This window comes from Chenopodium quinoa, unplaced genomic scaffold, assembly GCF_001683475.1.
Source record: "Chenopodium quinoa cultivar QQ74 unplaced genomic scaffold, ASM168347v1, whole genome shotgun sequence".
Classification (NCBI taxonomy): domain Eukaryota; kingdom Viridiplantae; phylum Streptophyta; class Magnoliopsida; order Caryophyllales; family Amaranthaceae; genus Chenopodium; species Chenopodium quinoa.
In genome coordinates, this window is record NW_018745177.1 from 981,564 (window position 1) to 998,484 (window position 16,921).

The 16,921-nt window shown below is 33.1% G+C and overlaps 2 protein-coding genes across 2 annotated transcripts; both read left to right on the forward strand.

Annotated features, from left to right (window-relative positions):
- The first annotated feature begins 1,627 nt into the window (after positions 1 to 1,627).
- On the forward strand, positions 1,628 to 7,071 carry LOC110710724 (ABC transporter G family member 14-like). The gene is made up of 5 exons (XM_021889062.1): positions 1,628 to 2,002; positions 2,179 to 2,950; positions 3,580 to 3,762; positions 4,474 to 4,661; positions 6,134 to 7,071. The coding sequence occupies exons 1-5, from the start codon at positions 1,889 to 1,891 to the stop codon at positions 6,791 to 6,793; spliced, it is 1,917 nt and encodes a 638-aa protein (XP_021744754.1). The 5' UTR covers positions 1,628 to 1,888; the 3' UTR covers positions 6,794 to 7,071.
- A 4,911-nt stretch (positions 7,072 to 11,982) lies between these two features.
- LOC110710804 lies at positions 11,983 to 13,080 on the forward strand. Its single transcript, XM_021889146.1, has 3 exons — positions 11,983 to 12,309; positions 12,358 to 12,775; positions 12,878 to 13,080. The coding sequence occupies exons 1-3, from the start codon at positions 11,983 to 11,985 to the stop codon at positions 13,078 to 13,080; spliced, it is 948 nt and encodes a 315-aa protein (XP_021744838.1).
- Positions 13,081 to 16,921: the final 3,841 nt, after the last annotated feature.

Genomic DNA, 16,921 nt, shown 5'->3' on the forward strand with positions numbered 1-16,921 from the left:
AATTATTATTAGTCATTAAAGACTTAAGTTTGTTAGACCTGTAATAAGTTACCTCTCAATAAATCCATATATGTCATGATCACAAACATACGTACTCCTATTCGATGTAACTTGTATAAAACATATTGATAACTAATATGGACCACTACGCTAAAATGATGGTGTCTCACCCAAATATGTTTTGTACATAGATGTGTCATGTGTGTACCATCATATATAAGGTTTTTCTCGAGATTTTTGAGCCTTCTTATGGAGCTTGATACCAAACAACTTTAAGGCCTTGCTAGCCTCAAGTTAATCTTATTTTTACTAATTCATTATTATGTCTCTTATATTTTGTTAATTTACATTGTTATCCAATTTAATCATTAAAATCGGAATTAATCACACATTAAAAAAAATACAAGATATTATATTATTGATTTTCTTAAGTTGAAAAGAATAAGATTTAAATGATTCCACATGTTCGTCTGATCAATGGTTCAAACCTTGCTTCTAACTTTTTCAACTCTCATGGTCCATAACTCCCCTTAATCACAAATCTTGACTCGAATCCGAAACATAGCCATGAATAAAGAATCTAATAACTTCCCATGAATTTTTTGACAATAGCATTCCAACTATACATATTATCTACATAAAAATCAATTTCTAGCTAGTAGTACTACAATGGATATTCATTGTATGCTCTTGTACATCACACCATTCACACGCATTGGTTTAACTTTAACAATAACCTATCTTTGAAACACGAGGCTGAAAATTTTGACATAGACTGAAGAATATAATGGAAGAGTGAACAAAAGAATATTCTGAGACAAAGAATTAGAGGCATGCAAAAGGTGGTAGAGTGATTGATCAAGGAAAGATAGCAAAATAAAGAGAGATAAACTTATCACTATTAATTGATTAAGATAAAAAATCTAGTGGATTCTAATAATCATGTGGAATAATAATATGTTTACATTGTTACATAATTTAGCCTAATATTAACCTTTCGGCTAAAAAGAAAGAAGTATTCTTGGGGCCGAAAATTCGATTTAGATGATAAACTGAATAAATAGTGATGAATAAGATTTTTTTTTTTTTTTTTTTTTTGGCACCTAATTAGCAAAAGCAAAAGGTCCTAGGGTGACTTAATTAATATCAAAAGTTAACATCGGAATGAGATCAATCTCATCACTAACTATAACTAATGGGTTTAGTAGTACTGCTATTGTCAAAAAAAAAAAAAAAAGGTTTAGTAGTACAACTAGGAGTGACCCACGTATCTAATTAACAGATCTAATTATTCGATTCAGTCCTTAATTGCATCTAAAATTTAAAGTCCGATTATGACCATGACTGAAAACTATCACAATACAAATATTGATTAATAATTTTTAAAAAAGAACAATCGTATCTAACTTAAATTTGTACTAAATTGGTGAAATCCTTACCTTAAATGGCAGTGAAGTAAATGACTTTTACCTTAACTAATATGTTAATCAAACTAAGTTGAGCCAAACCTGATTTAAACAATCTGTTGTTACTTTAAACAGTATTATGCGAAAAGGTTGTCGTGACTCATAATAAGGACCCAATTAGAACCCATAAGCAAGGCTAGAATAAACATAACTTAAGTGGCACTCTCTTTAGCAATAAACTCTCATACAACAAAAACCAACTAATTAACAAAGCAGTCCTCTTGGCGCCTCCTTTTTCATTTTCTCACTATATATACTTACATTTGTCCCTCTCCTCACTTTGGACATCCAACACCAAACTTGTTTTTTAACAAACACCTTCTCAAACTCTTTCTTTCTCTCTTATTCTCTTATTCCCTCCACTAATAATCTCCAAATTAATTAAATAACAACTAGAACAAATCATCCTAAGAAAATCACTTATGCCCTTCAATTGCATAGCACCAAAGCCGGAGAATAACGGCTGTAATAACAATAATACAACCCTCCAAGATCTTCCCACGATGTTGGAACCCGTTTTCCCCATCGCTTTAAAGGTTTTTCTTTCTATCCTTATTTCGGGTCAATTGGAAACAACCTCTCTTAATTTCTTACGTGTGAAAAATAGATATAGTTTGTGTATGTATGTTTAGCATGTCTTTGTTGTGTTTATAATTACTTCTACTAAATGTTAGTTTCTAACAAGCCTACTTTAATTTCTTGCTTTTTTTAGTTTGAGGAAGTGATGTACAAGGTAAAGTTGCAAGGTCAAAAATGCAAGGAAAAGACCATCCTTAATGGTGTCAGTGGCGTGGTATGTCCGGGAGAGATCCTAGCCATGCTAGGTCCTTCGGGTAGCGGTAAAACCACCCTACTGAGCACCCTCGGCGGAAGGATTGGTGGCAAGTTACTAAGTGGTAAAATCACCTACAACGGCCAACCTTTCTCCGGTTCAATAAAGAGACGTACAGGCTTTGTTGCTCAAGATGATGTACTATACCCTCACCTCACAGTATTTGAGACCTTATTGTTTACAGCCCTATTAAGGCTACCAAGCGCCCTGGCCCACGAAGTTAAAGTGAGCCAGGTGGAACGCGTGGTAGCAGAGTTGGGCCTGGGTCGGGTGAGAAATAGTATGATTGGAGGCCCATTAGTAAGGGGTATCTCAGGAGGAGAAAAAAAGAGGGTTAGCATAGGTCAGGAGATGTTGATTAACCCAAGTCTAATGTTATTAGATGAGCCTACTTCGGGCCTAGATTCAACCACAGCTTTACGTATCATGGTCACCCTTAAGGGTCTGGCTGAGGGGGGACGGACTGTAATCACCACGATCCACCAACCATCTAGTCGCCTATACCACATGTTCCACAAGGTGGTACTTCTATCCGAGGGCAGACCTATTTATTACGGGTCTGCCTCCTCCGCTCTAGAATATTTCAATTCGGTCGGATTTTCAACATCCTTGACAATTAACCCTGCCGATCTTCTCCTAGACCTCGCTAGTGGTAAGCCAACATAAACTTTTGTACATTTTAACTTAAAAAATCAAGTTAATTTTAGTTACAAATTATATTTTAAGATTTTATTTACACTCATCTAATCTTAACAATTAAAGTAGATATATTAGATAATAAAGGGTAATCAATAATTATAATAGTACTTGTATATTATGATTGGGGTAAGCTTTATGGCCTACTATACTATCCTCAAAGTGGTGGGAGTGATCATGATTTATCATCATTGTAACTTTACTTATAAATTTGGAAGTGGAAGAAAGAATTAGGACTAGCCCACTTACCTTCAAATAATATAATGGTGACCCCACCCATTGTTTGGTGCTAAGGTTTATAATGTGCTAACATATATCATGATAATCTCTCATTAACCTTAATTAGTTATATAATTAAACATGTATAGACAAGCAACATGATTAAGTTCAAGGTGACTAAGTCTTAAACTTCCTTTTCACCTTTACTTGCTTCACTTTATACTTCAACCAAGATTGTCTAAGTAATGCTTGACATGTCATAATTGTACTAGAAATCAAATAAAAAGTACTAATTACAATATTAACAAGTTGTGTTAAAAGTTAATCTTCTTTTCTTCTTTATTAATTATGTTTTACTTTTTTTAGGTATTGGGCCGGAGTCCAAGCATGCAATGGAGACAGGTGAAAATATGGAGCAAGAAAAGAAACAAGTGAGAGAAGCTCTAATTTCTGCTTATGAAAAGAATATATCAACAAGATTGAAGACTGAACTTTGTAATTTGGAAACGGCTAATTACGGTTGGAAGAAAGATGCCTCTAACACAACAAGTATATAACTTCTTTACCTACTTTTATTATTCCTTTCAAGAATTAGTTAATAATGGACATGCATAATTATAATAATGATTAAGAAGTAATATAATAGCTAGCACTCCCCTATGTTTTTTTAGTTACACTTAAGTACTTGTGTTGTCGTGTCGGGTTCACACTTCTCCGTTTTAAACTGTGTTTATTTATGAGTTTATTACTTTATAAGATAATTGAATTTGCCAGACTGACACTTGAACACGTATATGTTTCTGACACAAATAATTAAGGTAATATTGTAATAGCCAATTATTTACATACTTAGAAAGCAGGAAGTTAGAGCTAGTAAATATAAATTACATGTCATGAACAATGAAAAATATCTCATTGTACTCACCTTAAGAAAAAAATTAATAATATAAAAGAATGTGTGTAGTTGCAATTCTTGTGGAAGGGGGGCCGGGGTTAAGACGGTAAATGTGATATGACAAAAAAAACATAGTTAAGGTAGGTAGAACATGAAATCACGAGCAAAGCAATTAAAAATATAGAACAAAAAAAAACAGAAAGATATCATTATTTATTTATAGCAATATATAATCAAAATTTTACAAATATTATTTTATTATGGAAGAGAGTATATATGTATACTAACATAACATTATGTCATATCATATTGATTAGGCATTTGTAATTATGTGTTGTCTAATCACAAATTATTATGATAATTAGGGAAAGACAGAAAAGGAGAACAATGGTGCACAAGCTGGTGGCACCAATTCAAAGTATTGCTACAGAGAGGGATGAAAGAAAGGAGATTTGAAGCATTTAATAGGCTCAGAATCTTCCAGGTCTTAAGTGTTGCCACCCTTGGTGGGCTCCTTTGGTGGCACACCCCTGAATCCCACATTGAAGATAGAGTAAGCTACCTTTCATTTTCTTTCATTCCTTTTTTGTAAAATTTTGTACCATATCATGTTTATAGAGATTACACATCACGATCATGAGTTTGTTCGATACTCAGTCGATATAAGAGGTTAAGTTAGAGCAGTTGGCTAGGAGGAATTCTAGGACTCTAACCGTTAGAGTCATTTATGACTCTAACAGCACACGTTGGTATTTCACATGATACCAACAACAAATTATATCGATACCATCAAAACAATTTTATGTTCGCTGGTATCAATGAATAAGGTGATTGGTATCATGGTGATACTATCTAAAGTATAATGAAATACCAACATGTGTTATGACATTATTTTTTTCAAGTGTGGTAAAAGTAAATGGACGATTATACCCTTGTTAGAGTCATAAATGACTCTAACAGTTAGAGTCTTAAAACTCCTCGTTGGCTAGCTCTCTTACTGACTTTAATTTAGATGGCAGATTTAGGGTTTGATATAGAGAGACTTCTTTCAGCCACATCTTAGGACTTAGGTACCACAAACTAGTATTGTTATGAAACTATAGGACAAAGAAAACTTAGTGGTCTAGCTAATTTACAACTTTAAATATTGTGTTCTAATAAAGAAGCTTATCAGCAAAGTTATAAGATAATAATTTTATTAATTTACTTTTTAAGATAATCAAACTACTAATTATGCCTTACTTAATACAACTATACTGAGTACGGAATTTGATAAAGTAATAATAAAAATCAATTCAAAGAATTTTATTATTAAATTAAACATAGCATCTTACTTTAAGATTGGAGATTTTATTCAAGTTAAAGCAATACTCAAAATTAATGAAATTCCCGTTTAGTATTAGATTTGTTATCTTTATATTGATTCTCGTACCTCCTTACTAACCACTAAAGATTTAGTTTTGCTATTTCTTTACTTTATTCTTCATCAATTTAATTGTCACTTTAGGCTTATTGATGGATTTGATTTAACCTCCACCACGAATTGCATGTGATTTAGATTTTTCATCTTTTACTACTCAGTACTAAAAGCCCATGTAGTTTATGTACTTCTAGTGGGCACGATAAAGTTACTTTTATGTAAGCTTAGAAGTGAAAGTTGTTTAAGATATAAAGTGGTAAATGATTTATACTTTTGATAAGGTGATTCTCATTTACCTTTCTCTACAAAAATTATTTTATGCAACTGGGTGTCTCTTTCTCAAGAGTTTCGAGCATAGTGCTCTTAAACCTATATATAAATATCATGTGACTCATACCAGTGTTAAGCATATGTAGGTTTATGAGCACCATTTTCATTGTTCGTAGATGAACTGTATATACTACCTCCGTAAATGTTATGTGCAACTTTAGAATATTTTATATCTTACAAATAATACCCCAAAGTTACACATAACAATTAACAGAGGTAGTAATTATTTAGGTTGATATTGTTATCTGACTATATATATTATCAATATTGTGCAGGTTGCTTTGATTTTCTTCTTTTCCGTATTTTGGGGTTTTTACCCTTTATATAATGCGGTTTTCACCTTTCCACAAGAACGAAGAATGCTAATCAAGGAACGCACATCAGGAATGTACAAGCTCTCCTCATACTTTCTAGCAAGAACAATAGGAGACTTACCCTTGGAGCTAGCCCTACCTACCGCCTTTGTCTTCATAATATATTGGATGGGTGGACTAAAGCCAAACCCTATCATCTTTATTCTTTCTCTCATTGTTGTCCTTTACAATGTTTTGGTTGCTCAAAGCCTAGGCCTTGCAATAGGTGCAATACTAATGGACATCAAACCGGCAACCACCTTGGCATCGGTCACAACCCTAGTGTTCCTAATCGCCGGAGGCTACTATGTCCAACAAATCCCTCCTTTCATTGTGTGGCTTAAGTACTTGAGTTATAGCTACTATTGTTACAAGTTACTCCTTGGTGTACAATACCAAGAAGATGATACTTACCCTTGCTTGAAGATGGGAAAATGGGAATGGTGCAAAGTTATTGATGTTCCTGCTGTAAAATCAATGGGCCTCAATCATTTATGGATGGATGTTTGTGTCTTGGGACTAATGTTGGTGGGCTATAGAATAGTTGCTTACTTAGCATTACAACGAGTACGCATGAGGTGAACTTTTATGTAGTGGCAGGAAAGTATATATACGTCTTTTTGAGGGCTTGTCTATTATACACCCGAGGATATATGAATGGAGTAGTGCTTTATTAACTTAGAAAACTTTAAGGGTTCACTCCATTTTTCTTTCACTTGAAAAATAATTGTAATTTAGACAAGAAAATCATAATTTTGGCGGTAAGTACTTCTATAGAAATGAAATGGTACTACTTATGATCATGTATACTAAAGCTAAGTATTATGGAGTACTAGAAGCATTTTTACCTAAACTAGCAATTGTTTTGATGCACTATATATATTAATCTAATTATTACCAATTAATTTACCTTCAACTTTTTTTCAATTTAGTCTAATTACCGATTAAATTAGTTTCATTTTTTTTTTATCATTTATTTCAAATCTTCTTTAAATTCTCAACGTTTTAAGTATACATGTGTATTATTTTTTCAACATGCATGTTAGGTTCAAGAAGAAAAATAGATCCAACCATTAAGTATTAGAATCATGCTAAATTTAAATTATATAATCTTCATATTTGTTTTTTGTTTCAATATATGCATGAATGTGCAGAGTTGATAAATTATATAATTTATTATGGGGACAAAAATATTTGTGGGAGAGAAAAAAGTAAACATCAAAGTTGTACTCCGTATTTAATTTAAAATAGTGGAAAAATGTAAGTCATGGTTGAGACTCTTGATAGGCTATACAAGTCCCAAACCAATAAAATCCCACTACTTTATTCATTTACGAAATGTGGAGGGGGGGGGGGGCAAAATGCAACCCTTATTACCCTCTGCTAGCTATGCCCTTTGGTGCGATAAATTCAAAAATTATGGAGGGGCCGGGGGTGGTGGAAACGCAAACCTAATTAGCCCCCTTAGCTAGCTCTGCCCTTAGATCCGATGAATTCAAAAGTTATATGGAGTGGTTGGGGGGAACGCAACCCTAATTAGCCCTCTAAGCTTTCTCCCCTAACATGTGATAAATTCAAAAGTTATATGGAGGGCCAGGGGGTGACGCAACCCTAATTAGCCTCCTAAGCTAGATTAGATGCGATAAATTCAAAAGTTATGGAGCAATATGGGCAAGAGTCTTACTCATCTCTTTTCTAGTATACACTTGGGCCCTGTTCTTTAGAGCTAATCTACTATATTGATATCTATTTGGCTTTGCTGATTTAATCTGCTCTGTTGACACATGTTCTGCTCTGCTGAAATTTGTTTTTCTCTAGCCAAAAGCTCAAAAGAATAAGGCCTTAAACTATCTAAATTGCGCTCATCTTATGATATGCAGTAGCCAAGGTACATAATAATAGTAAAATATGCAATGAAGATCATGTCATCTTATGTCAACTAAACTGTGCTTATCTTGTGCTATAATGAAAGTCTTTGTAATAGTTGTAAATATATAGTAGTATATATATACAATCCTGTGTTACACAAATACATGAAATGATGAAACAAACCACAACATTTTCAAAAACTTTTGTATACATCCGGTTTACACTAATATTAGTGTACATCGAGCAGTATAGGGGTAACTTTAAGTCAATTTAGGGTAATTTTTTGCCTTTTTTTTGGGTAACTTTGAACATAATATGATTTTTTTTATAAATCGAACAAGAAAAGTTTTATAAAGGTGATAAAATTACTTTCAATCACTAATAATTAAATTTTAGTCATTTAAAATGTGATTCTTTACCAATAAAACATAGATTATTTTTATTTGTATTGGGTTACTTTTATACATATTAGGGTAACTTTTATTCATTTTAGGGGTAACTTTTAATCACTTTAAGAGAGATTTAAAATGGATGTACAATAATTATTGTACACTTGATTTTTTAAAAAGTTTGTGTAACATTTTAGGTGTTAAACAAATGAAAAGTTATGCGAAAAAATTTGTACAAAGTTTATATTTTACTCCATCCGTTTTTAAATACTTGCTCCACTTTCCTTTTTCGGCCATTTTTTAAATACTTACTCCATTTCCTTATTTGGAAAGTTTTTACAATATTAAATTCATTTCTACCACCTAGTGGGCCCAACAAATATCATATTTTATTCATTTCATATTCTCTCCCCTCCAATTTCTCCACTACTTTTGCTTTTTATAATTTTTTATTCTTCCACCAACCCCACTATCTCTATATTTTATTGCTTTTTTTAATTTTTCCTAAAATTCCGCGCATGAAAAAATGGAGCAAGTATTTAAAAACGGAGGGAGTAGTAATAAGGAGCTCCACACCAAGTCTCCAATTTCAAAACAAACATTTCGAATGCTGTATTCATAAAAGTAGGCCCAACCAATACCTTATAACCTTTACTATAAGTTTCGGCCTTCCACTCAACGAATTTCTTTTGTTTTAGCTGGGCTGGACTAATACTATCAAAGATAACTAGGCCCAACCAAGAGACCTTTATTATCTTTAAAAGATATCATCCAATTAATAGCCTCAAATACAATTACAATTGCATAAGTATAATAATTATTATTATGATTATGTTACAAAATATATTCTATGTGGATGTTCATTATCATTTGTAACTCCCTAGTATTATGTCACCCATTGTAACCCCCATATGTAATTACCTCTATTGTAACCCCCGCTTAAATGGAATCTTAATTTCCATGAAGGTTACATACTTACATTATGTATATATATATAGCATGGACAAATCAAAGGATAGACAATACAATTACCATCTACATCTCTCTCTAATCTTCTCCCTTTTCCCCTTATTTTATAATACGTTATCAGCACTATTGCTTTAGTTATCGGTAATCGGAGAAAACATTAATCAAACAATATAACAAGGAGGATCATATTGTTGGCTTGTTGCATCAACCTCAATTAACCGAGTTACTGACGAAATATACACTACTTCGTACACATTATTTTTTTTTTCCCGTTGACTGAGGTAAGCTTCACTTTGTATTGATTAAGCTATTTTGTTCTAATAGCTTATTTGGTAAGATTACAATTTGCTACTATTTTATCAAGGATAAATATTGCATGAGTTGGTTACAATTATCATTATTTTATCATGCGTTGATTACAATCATGAAATTTAGGTTTTTTTTTTGTTTTGTTGTGCTAAATTACATCTTTTATTTGTTAATTATTTGGTATCACATGGGTTGAGATTTACTACCATATATTACGGTTAATTGTTTCGTTTATTGTTTTAATTTATTAATTTATTACCATGGTTCTTTTATTTTGTGTATTACGGTTTGCGACATACTTTGTTACGACATATCAATATATTTTTATAATAGTTGAGATTTTTGATGCATAAAACTTAGATGTAGTATGTATGTCTTTGATCATATGTATATAATATTAAAGATATTAGAAAAATACTTTTTGATATGATCTGCTTAATTATAGCCAACGTATAATCCTCTTGATACTTTATTACTTTTGACTTTTGAATTTATTTTGCTTATAATTTTATTTTATTTGCATATTAGTAAATAGTTTGAGTGAGCATGAAATATTTAAATTTCAATTATACGAGTATTATGATTCATTAACTTGTCAGGTCATAGAATATGCTATATGACTATCTTATTCTTGCATATATGTCATTTACTGTGTGAATGTTGATAGAATCTATTTATACCAAACAACTATGAAGTATATATATATATATATATATATATATATATATATATATATATATATATATATATATATATATATATATATATATATATATATTTATGTTGAGAAACATGATTGAATTGAACTTCACATGTGGTAATTAAAGTCAATGAAGACTTTACTAAGTACAATAATTTGTATAAAGTACAATAATGTATATTATTGTATTCAATTATTTTGGCTATATAAATGAAAGTTCACGTATTGTGAACTTAAGTTGAAAAAACAAGAAAAGAGTTTTCCTACCATTCTACTACTTACTTCCTATCTTCATCCCTTCACTGATAAATATCTTACCATCAGTAAAATATTTTTAACACGTTATCAGCACCAGTTTTCAGTCAGGTATATTTATACCTACTTCTAAAAATTTATAACAAATAATACTATCTACTTCTAAATATTTCGAGGAGCATGCTCTATAGTTGCCCATATTTGGGATCCTCTATACCAGAAACTCAAACATTTACTGTATTATATATACCTCTAAAACAACGGTGAAAGTTCTCTTTTGTTTATTCATGTTGATATTTCTTTGTTTGATCCATGTTGATATTACATACTCATTTTACGTAAATTTTTATCTTAGTTATTATAATTGCTAAGTAGTAGCTTTGCATGCATATTATTATTAACTAGATTAATAAAAAGATGCAGCCTTTTTATACTTATTATTTTTCTTACTTTTACATACTTTTTGTGTTTCTTTCCGTTTTCGAACCCATGATCTTTTATAGATATTAGGGCTCTCGGACCACTATGGCTTGCATTCCCAGTGTGATAACCTTTTACAATTATAAATATATATATTTAGACCATAATTTTTGTCAGTATATTAGATTGTTATATGATATTTTTATAGTTGTATAGAACAGTAACGGATAAACCTACCTCTATAAAAGACGGATTTTTCCCCCAATTTCACCACAAATCCTTTATCTCTTCCCACTTTTTATCCAAAAATCACCTAAAAAAAAAAAAAAATTCACCCCCTTCTTCTCCGATATGTTCCCCGACGACGGCAACCAAAACACCCAAAACTTCACTTTTGAGGAAGATTTAATGAAGATAAAACAATATTTCCTTCTAATTACGGCGCTTGTAATTTTATTAGTAGCAATATTAATTTTTGTCATTATGTATAAGTAAAAGTCACTTATTTTGTCATTTTAGTATATTAAAAGCTTGTTTTTGTTTTATTATGTATGTTTGTTGTTATTAATCATCATTGTATAATATTACCGTTATCATTATAACTATTGTTACTACTGTCATTGTTGTCGTTTTGCTGTTTTTTTTGCAACTAACATGATTAATTTTTGTCTAATCATATAATTACTCACAATAATAAACCAAGGGGGAGAAAAGACTATATTACTTATGGTTTATTATTATTAAATTTAATTATCACGTGTCTTATTAACTTAAATATAAATATGGAAGAACTAAACATGTGAGTTGTACATATAATTTGTTATTATAATCTAATTATCACGAAATTTGTTGTAGCTAAAATGGGAGACCTTATGAAAAGACAGTTCAGCATCTTAGATTTATCTGGAAAGAAATTTCTGGAATGGAAAGTGGACGCAATGATGAATTTGAAAGCTCAAGGCTTGGAGCACACTGTTAAAGAAAATAAAAGTCCCCCTGGTCAAACAACTGATACTACCACTTCTGCAATGACGGTTGAAAAACCCATTACCGAACAAGAAAAGGCAAAAGCCTTAGTGTTACTAAGGCATCATTTACATGAAGGCCTTAAAACTGAGTACATGATGGTTGAAGATCCCAAAGAATTATGGGACTGCCCTAATGAAAGATTTGGACACCACAAAAGGGTGCTCCTTCCTAAGGCATTATTTGACTGGACAAATTTACGGTTCTAGGATTTCAAATCTGTAATAGATTACAATTCAACCATACATGAGATAGTATCTATATTGAGATATTGTGATCATCCAGTGACCGATGAACAAATGATTGAAAAAACACTCACTACCTTTCATGCAAGCAACATACTGTTGCAAGAACAATATCGTGAAAGAGGTTTTAAGAAGTTTAATGAATTAATGAGTGTATTTCTTGTTGCGGAACAAAATAGCGATCTTTTGTTGAAAAATCATAATCTCAGACCAACTGGGTCTTTGGCCACTCATCATGAGGCAAATGCAACAAATTCCTATCCACCCGAGTCAAATGCTACAAGAAGAGGTGGACGTGGAAATTACAATGGTCGTGGAAGAGGCCGTGGGAATTATCGCGGACGCGGCCGTGGTCGTGGTAGAAATAATTTTCAAAGAAACAGTAATTTCAAAAATTTTGAAAAACAGAAGGGACAGTTATCTGGAAGCCACAAACAAACTCCTTCGAAAGGAAAAGACACATGTTACAGATGTGGCATGACAGGACATTGGGGACGTACTTGTCGAATGGCCAAACATTTGGTAGACCTTTACCAGGCTTCTGTAAAAGGCAAAGAGAAAAATGCAGAAGCAAATTATGTTAATGAGGAAAATGCTCCTTGTCCCAGCCTTGATGTGTCTGATTATTTCATGGATAATGCTGAAATTGGAAATGATTTCATTCTTGGAGAAAACAACAATACTTAGGTTTCTCATCTACTAATGTAACATATGCTATGTTTTAATGTATTTTCTTAGTTCCCTGTATTTTAATGTACTTTTAATCTCTATCATCAATAAAAGTTTGTATGATATTATTCTAAACTAATCTCAAATTTATTTTATGAAGATATGGATCTACCTGAAGTTAGTTCCGAATATCAATTCCTTTTGGACAGTGGAACAACGCACACTATCTTAAAAGATAGAAATTATTTTTCACAACTAAAGTTGTTTCAAGCAAATGTAAACACCATTTCCGGGTCAGCTAAATTAATTGAAAGATCTGGAAAGGCTTGTATAATGCTTCCAAATGGAACAAAATTAATAATCAATAATGCTTTATATTCGAGTAAATCTCGAAGAAATCTCATAAGCTTTAAAGATGTACGCCAAAATGGCTATCATCTAGAAACAATGACAACAGATCAAAAAGAGTATATATGCCTCACGGCAGAAAAAACATGGCAAGAAACATATGTATGAGAAATTGCCAGCATACTCTTCGGGGTTATATCGTATAAACCTACGACCCGTGGAAATCAATATGGTATCTAAACAGAAGTTAGATGACAAACATTTGACTATTTTATGGCATGATCGTTTGGGACATCCAGCAACTGGGATGATGCAAAGAATAATAGCACATTCAGTTGGACATTCAATAAGAAATGTCAAAATTCCCCGATCAGATGAATTAACATGCTCTGCATGCTCACTTGGAAAATTAATAATAAGGCCATCTATGAACAAAATTGCTACTGAATCTCCAAAATTCTTGGAAAGAATTCAGGGAGACATATGTGGGCCAATTAATCCAGCATGTGGACCATTTCGATATTTCATGGTTTTAATTGATGCCTCTACATGATGGTCACATGTTAGTCTACTTTCAAGTAGAAATGTTGCCTTTGCAAAATTACTTGCCCAAATCATCAAATTAAGAGCACAATTCCCAGATCATACGATAAAGAAAATAAGACTTGACAATGCTGGGGAATTTACATCCCAAACATTTAATGATTATTGTATGTCAATTGGAATTGATGTTGAACATCCAGTAGCTCATGTCCATACACAAAATGGTCTAGCTGAATCACTAATTAAGAGATTACAATTGATTGCAAGACCATAATTAATGAGGTCAAGATTTCCATCATCTGCTTGGGGACATGCTATAATATATGCAGCAGCGCTAATTAGATTGAGACCTACAGCTTATCATAAATTCTCACCACTACAACTTGTTTGTGGTCGAGAACCAAGTATCTCACATCTAAAAATCTTTGGTTGTGCTGTATATGTTCCCATTGCTCCACCCCAACGAACAAAAATGGGTCCACAAAGAAGGCTGGGAATTTATGTCGGGTTTGAATCCCCCTCTATAATTAAATATCTTGAACCATTGACTGGTGACTTATTTACGGCTAGATTTGCGGACTGTCACTTTAATGAAACAGTATTCCCAGCCTTAGGGGGGGAGAAAGTGGACCCACGTAAGAAAGAAAGTGAACTAATTTGGAATGCAACACAACTGTTGATGTTAGAACCACGAACAAATATGTGTGAACAAGAAGTTAAGCAAATTGTTCATTTACAAAGTGTTGCAAATCAATTGCCTGATGCATTTGTAGACACAAAGAAGGTGACAAAATCACATATACCAGCAGAAAATGCCCCTGCACGTATTGAAATCCCAACTGGTAATAAGGCCATAGAAAATGAATCTCAGGCACGCAGAAAGCGTGGAAGACCACTTGGTTCAAAAGATTCTAAGCCAAGAAAATTGAAAAGATTAGATGGAATAGAAAATGAGACTAATGATGTTCCCCCGTCAGAAGGTCAAGAAAAACCAAATGTGGATGAAAGTAAAGAAAATGATGATAATCCAAAAGGGGACGAACAAGAAGACAACCCTACGGGGAATGAACAAGATGTTCAAAACATCGATAACAATGAAATTTCAATGAATTACGTCTCTACAAAGACTCAGTGGAATAGGAAAGATGTTATCGTTAATGAAACATTTGCAAATTCCATCGCAATCGACATCGTGTCTGATGAAAATGATGTTGAACCAAGAACTGTAGAAGAATGTCGACGTAGGAGTGATTGGCCAAAGTGGAAGGAGGCAATGCTGGCTGAGTTAAAGTCACTTGAAAAACGAGAAGTTTTTGGGAAAATAACCCTTACACCAGCAGGTGTAAAACCCGTTGGATACAAATGGGTATTTGTGAGAAAACGTAATGAGAAAAATGAAATAGTTAGATACAAAGCAAGACTTGTAGCCCAAGGATTTTCTCAAATTCCAGGGATTGATTATGAAGAAATATATTCTCCAGTGGTTGATGCAACTACATTAAGATTTCTGGTAAATTTTACAGTCACAAAAGGACTGCAATGCGATTAATGGATGTAGTGACTGCGTATTTGTATGGGTCACTCGATACGGACATTTACATGAAAGTCCCCGAAGGACTAAAACTACCAGAAAACCACAAGCCTAGACAACTGCTTTCCATAAAACTAAAAAGGTCACTTTATGGATTGAAACAATCTGGAAGGATGTGGTACAACCGTCTGAGTGAATACCTTATGAGAGAAGGATTCAAAAACAACCAAGTTAGTCCCTGTGTTTTCATAAAGCGATCACAATCAGGATTCGCTATCATTGCAGTTTATGTTGATGATTTAAATATCATCGGAACCCCAAATGAACTCGAGAAAACTGCAAAATACTTGATGAAAGAATTTGAGATGAAAGACCTTGGGAAAACTAAATTTTGCCTTGGACTACAAATTGAGCACTTGAGTCATGGCATTTTTGTCCATCAATCAAACTATACAGAAAGAGTTTTGAAACGTTTCTTCATGGACAAAGCAACCCCAACCAACTTCCCAATGGTTGTTCGTTCTTTGAATATGAAAAATGATCTATTTAGACCCCGAGAAGAAAATGAAGAGATTTTGGGTCCAGAAGTACCATACTTAAGTGCAATTGGAGCCTTAATGTACTTAGCTAACAATACTAGACCCGACATAGCTTTCTCTGTGAATTTGTTAGCCAGGCACAGCAATGCACCAACATATAGGCATTGGAAGGGAGTTCGACACTTACTCCGGTACCTACGAGGGACACAAGACCTTGGTTTATATTACCAACCAAAACAAGATGCTGCTCTCATTGGGTATGCAGACGCTGGATACTTATCAGATCCTCAAAATGCCAAGTCACAAAATGGATATGTGTTCACTTATGGCGGCACTGCAATATCATGGAAATCAACAAAGCAGACATTGACCGCGACATCATCAAATCATGCAGAGTTGATAGCCCTCTATGAAGCAGGACGGGAATGTGTGTGGCTGAGGTCGATGACCAGTAATATCCAAAAGGAGTGTGGAATGAACACAATAACAGAAGACCCAACCATCATCTTTGAAGACAATACAGCATGTATCGCTCAAGTAACTGAAGGATATATTAAGGGAGATAAAACGAAACATATTGCCCCGAAACTGTTCTTCACACATGATCTGCAAAAGGACAAGGAAATAAATATCCAGCAAATTCAGTCTTGTGAAAATCTTGCCGACCTTTTCACCAAATCACTTCCTTCGAAGAAATTTGAACAGTTAGTTCACAAAATCGGAATGCGACATCTTCGTGAACTATGCTGAGATCAGGGGGAGTATTATATGTACTGCACTCTTTTTCCCTTCGATCAGGTTTTTATCCCACCGGGTTTTTCCTGACAAGGTTTTTAACGAGGCAGTATACCAAAGCATATAATACTATATCGTTGTACTCTTTTTCCCTAGCTATGGT

Coding starts and splice junctions, on each gene's coding strand:
- LOC110710724 (XM_021889062.1), top strand. CDS start 1,889: ATGCCCTTCAATTGCATAGCACCAAAGCCGGAGAATAACGGCTGTAAT. Junction 2,951..3,579: donor TCTCCTAGACCTCGCTAGTG/GTAAGCCAACAT, acceptor TACTTTTTTTAG/GTATTGGGCCGGAGTCCAAG. Junction 4,662..6,133: donor AATCCCACATTGAAGATAGA/GTAAGCTACCTT, acceptor AATATTGTGCAG/GTTGCTTTGATTTTCTTCTT.
- LOC110710804 (XM_021889146.1), top strand. CDS start 11,983: ATGGGAGACCTTATGAAAAGACAGTTCAGCATCTTAGATTTATCTGGA. Junction 12,310..12,357: donor GATTTGGACACCACAAAAGG/GTGCTCCTTCCT, acceptor TTACGGTTCTAG/GATTTCAAATCTGTAATAGA. Junction 12,776..12,877: donor AAATAATTTTCAAAGAAACA/GTAATTTCAAAA, acceptor GTGGCATGACAG/GACATTGGGGACGTACTTGT.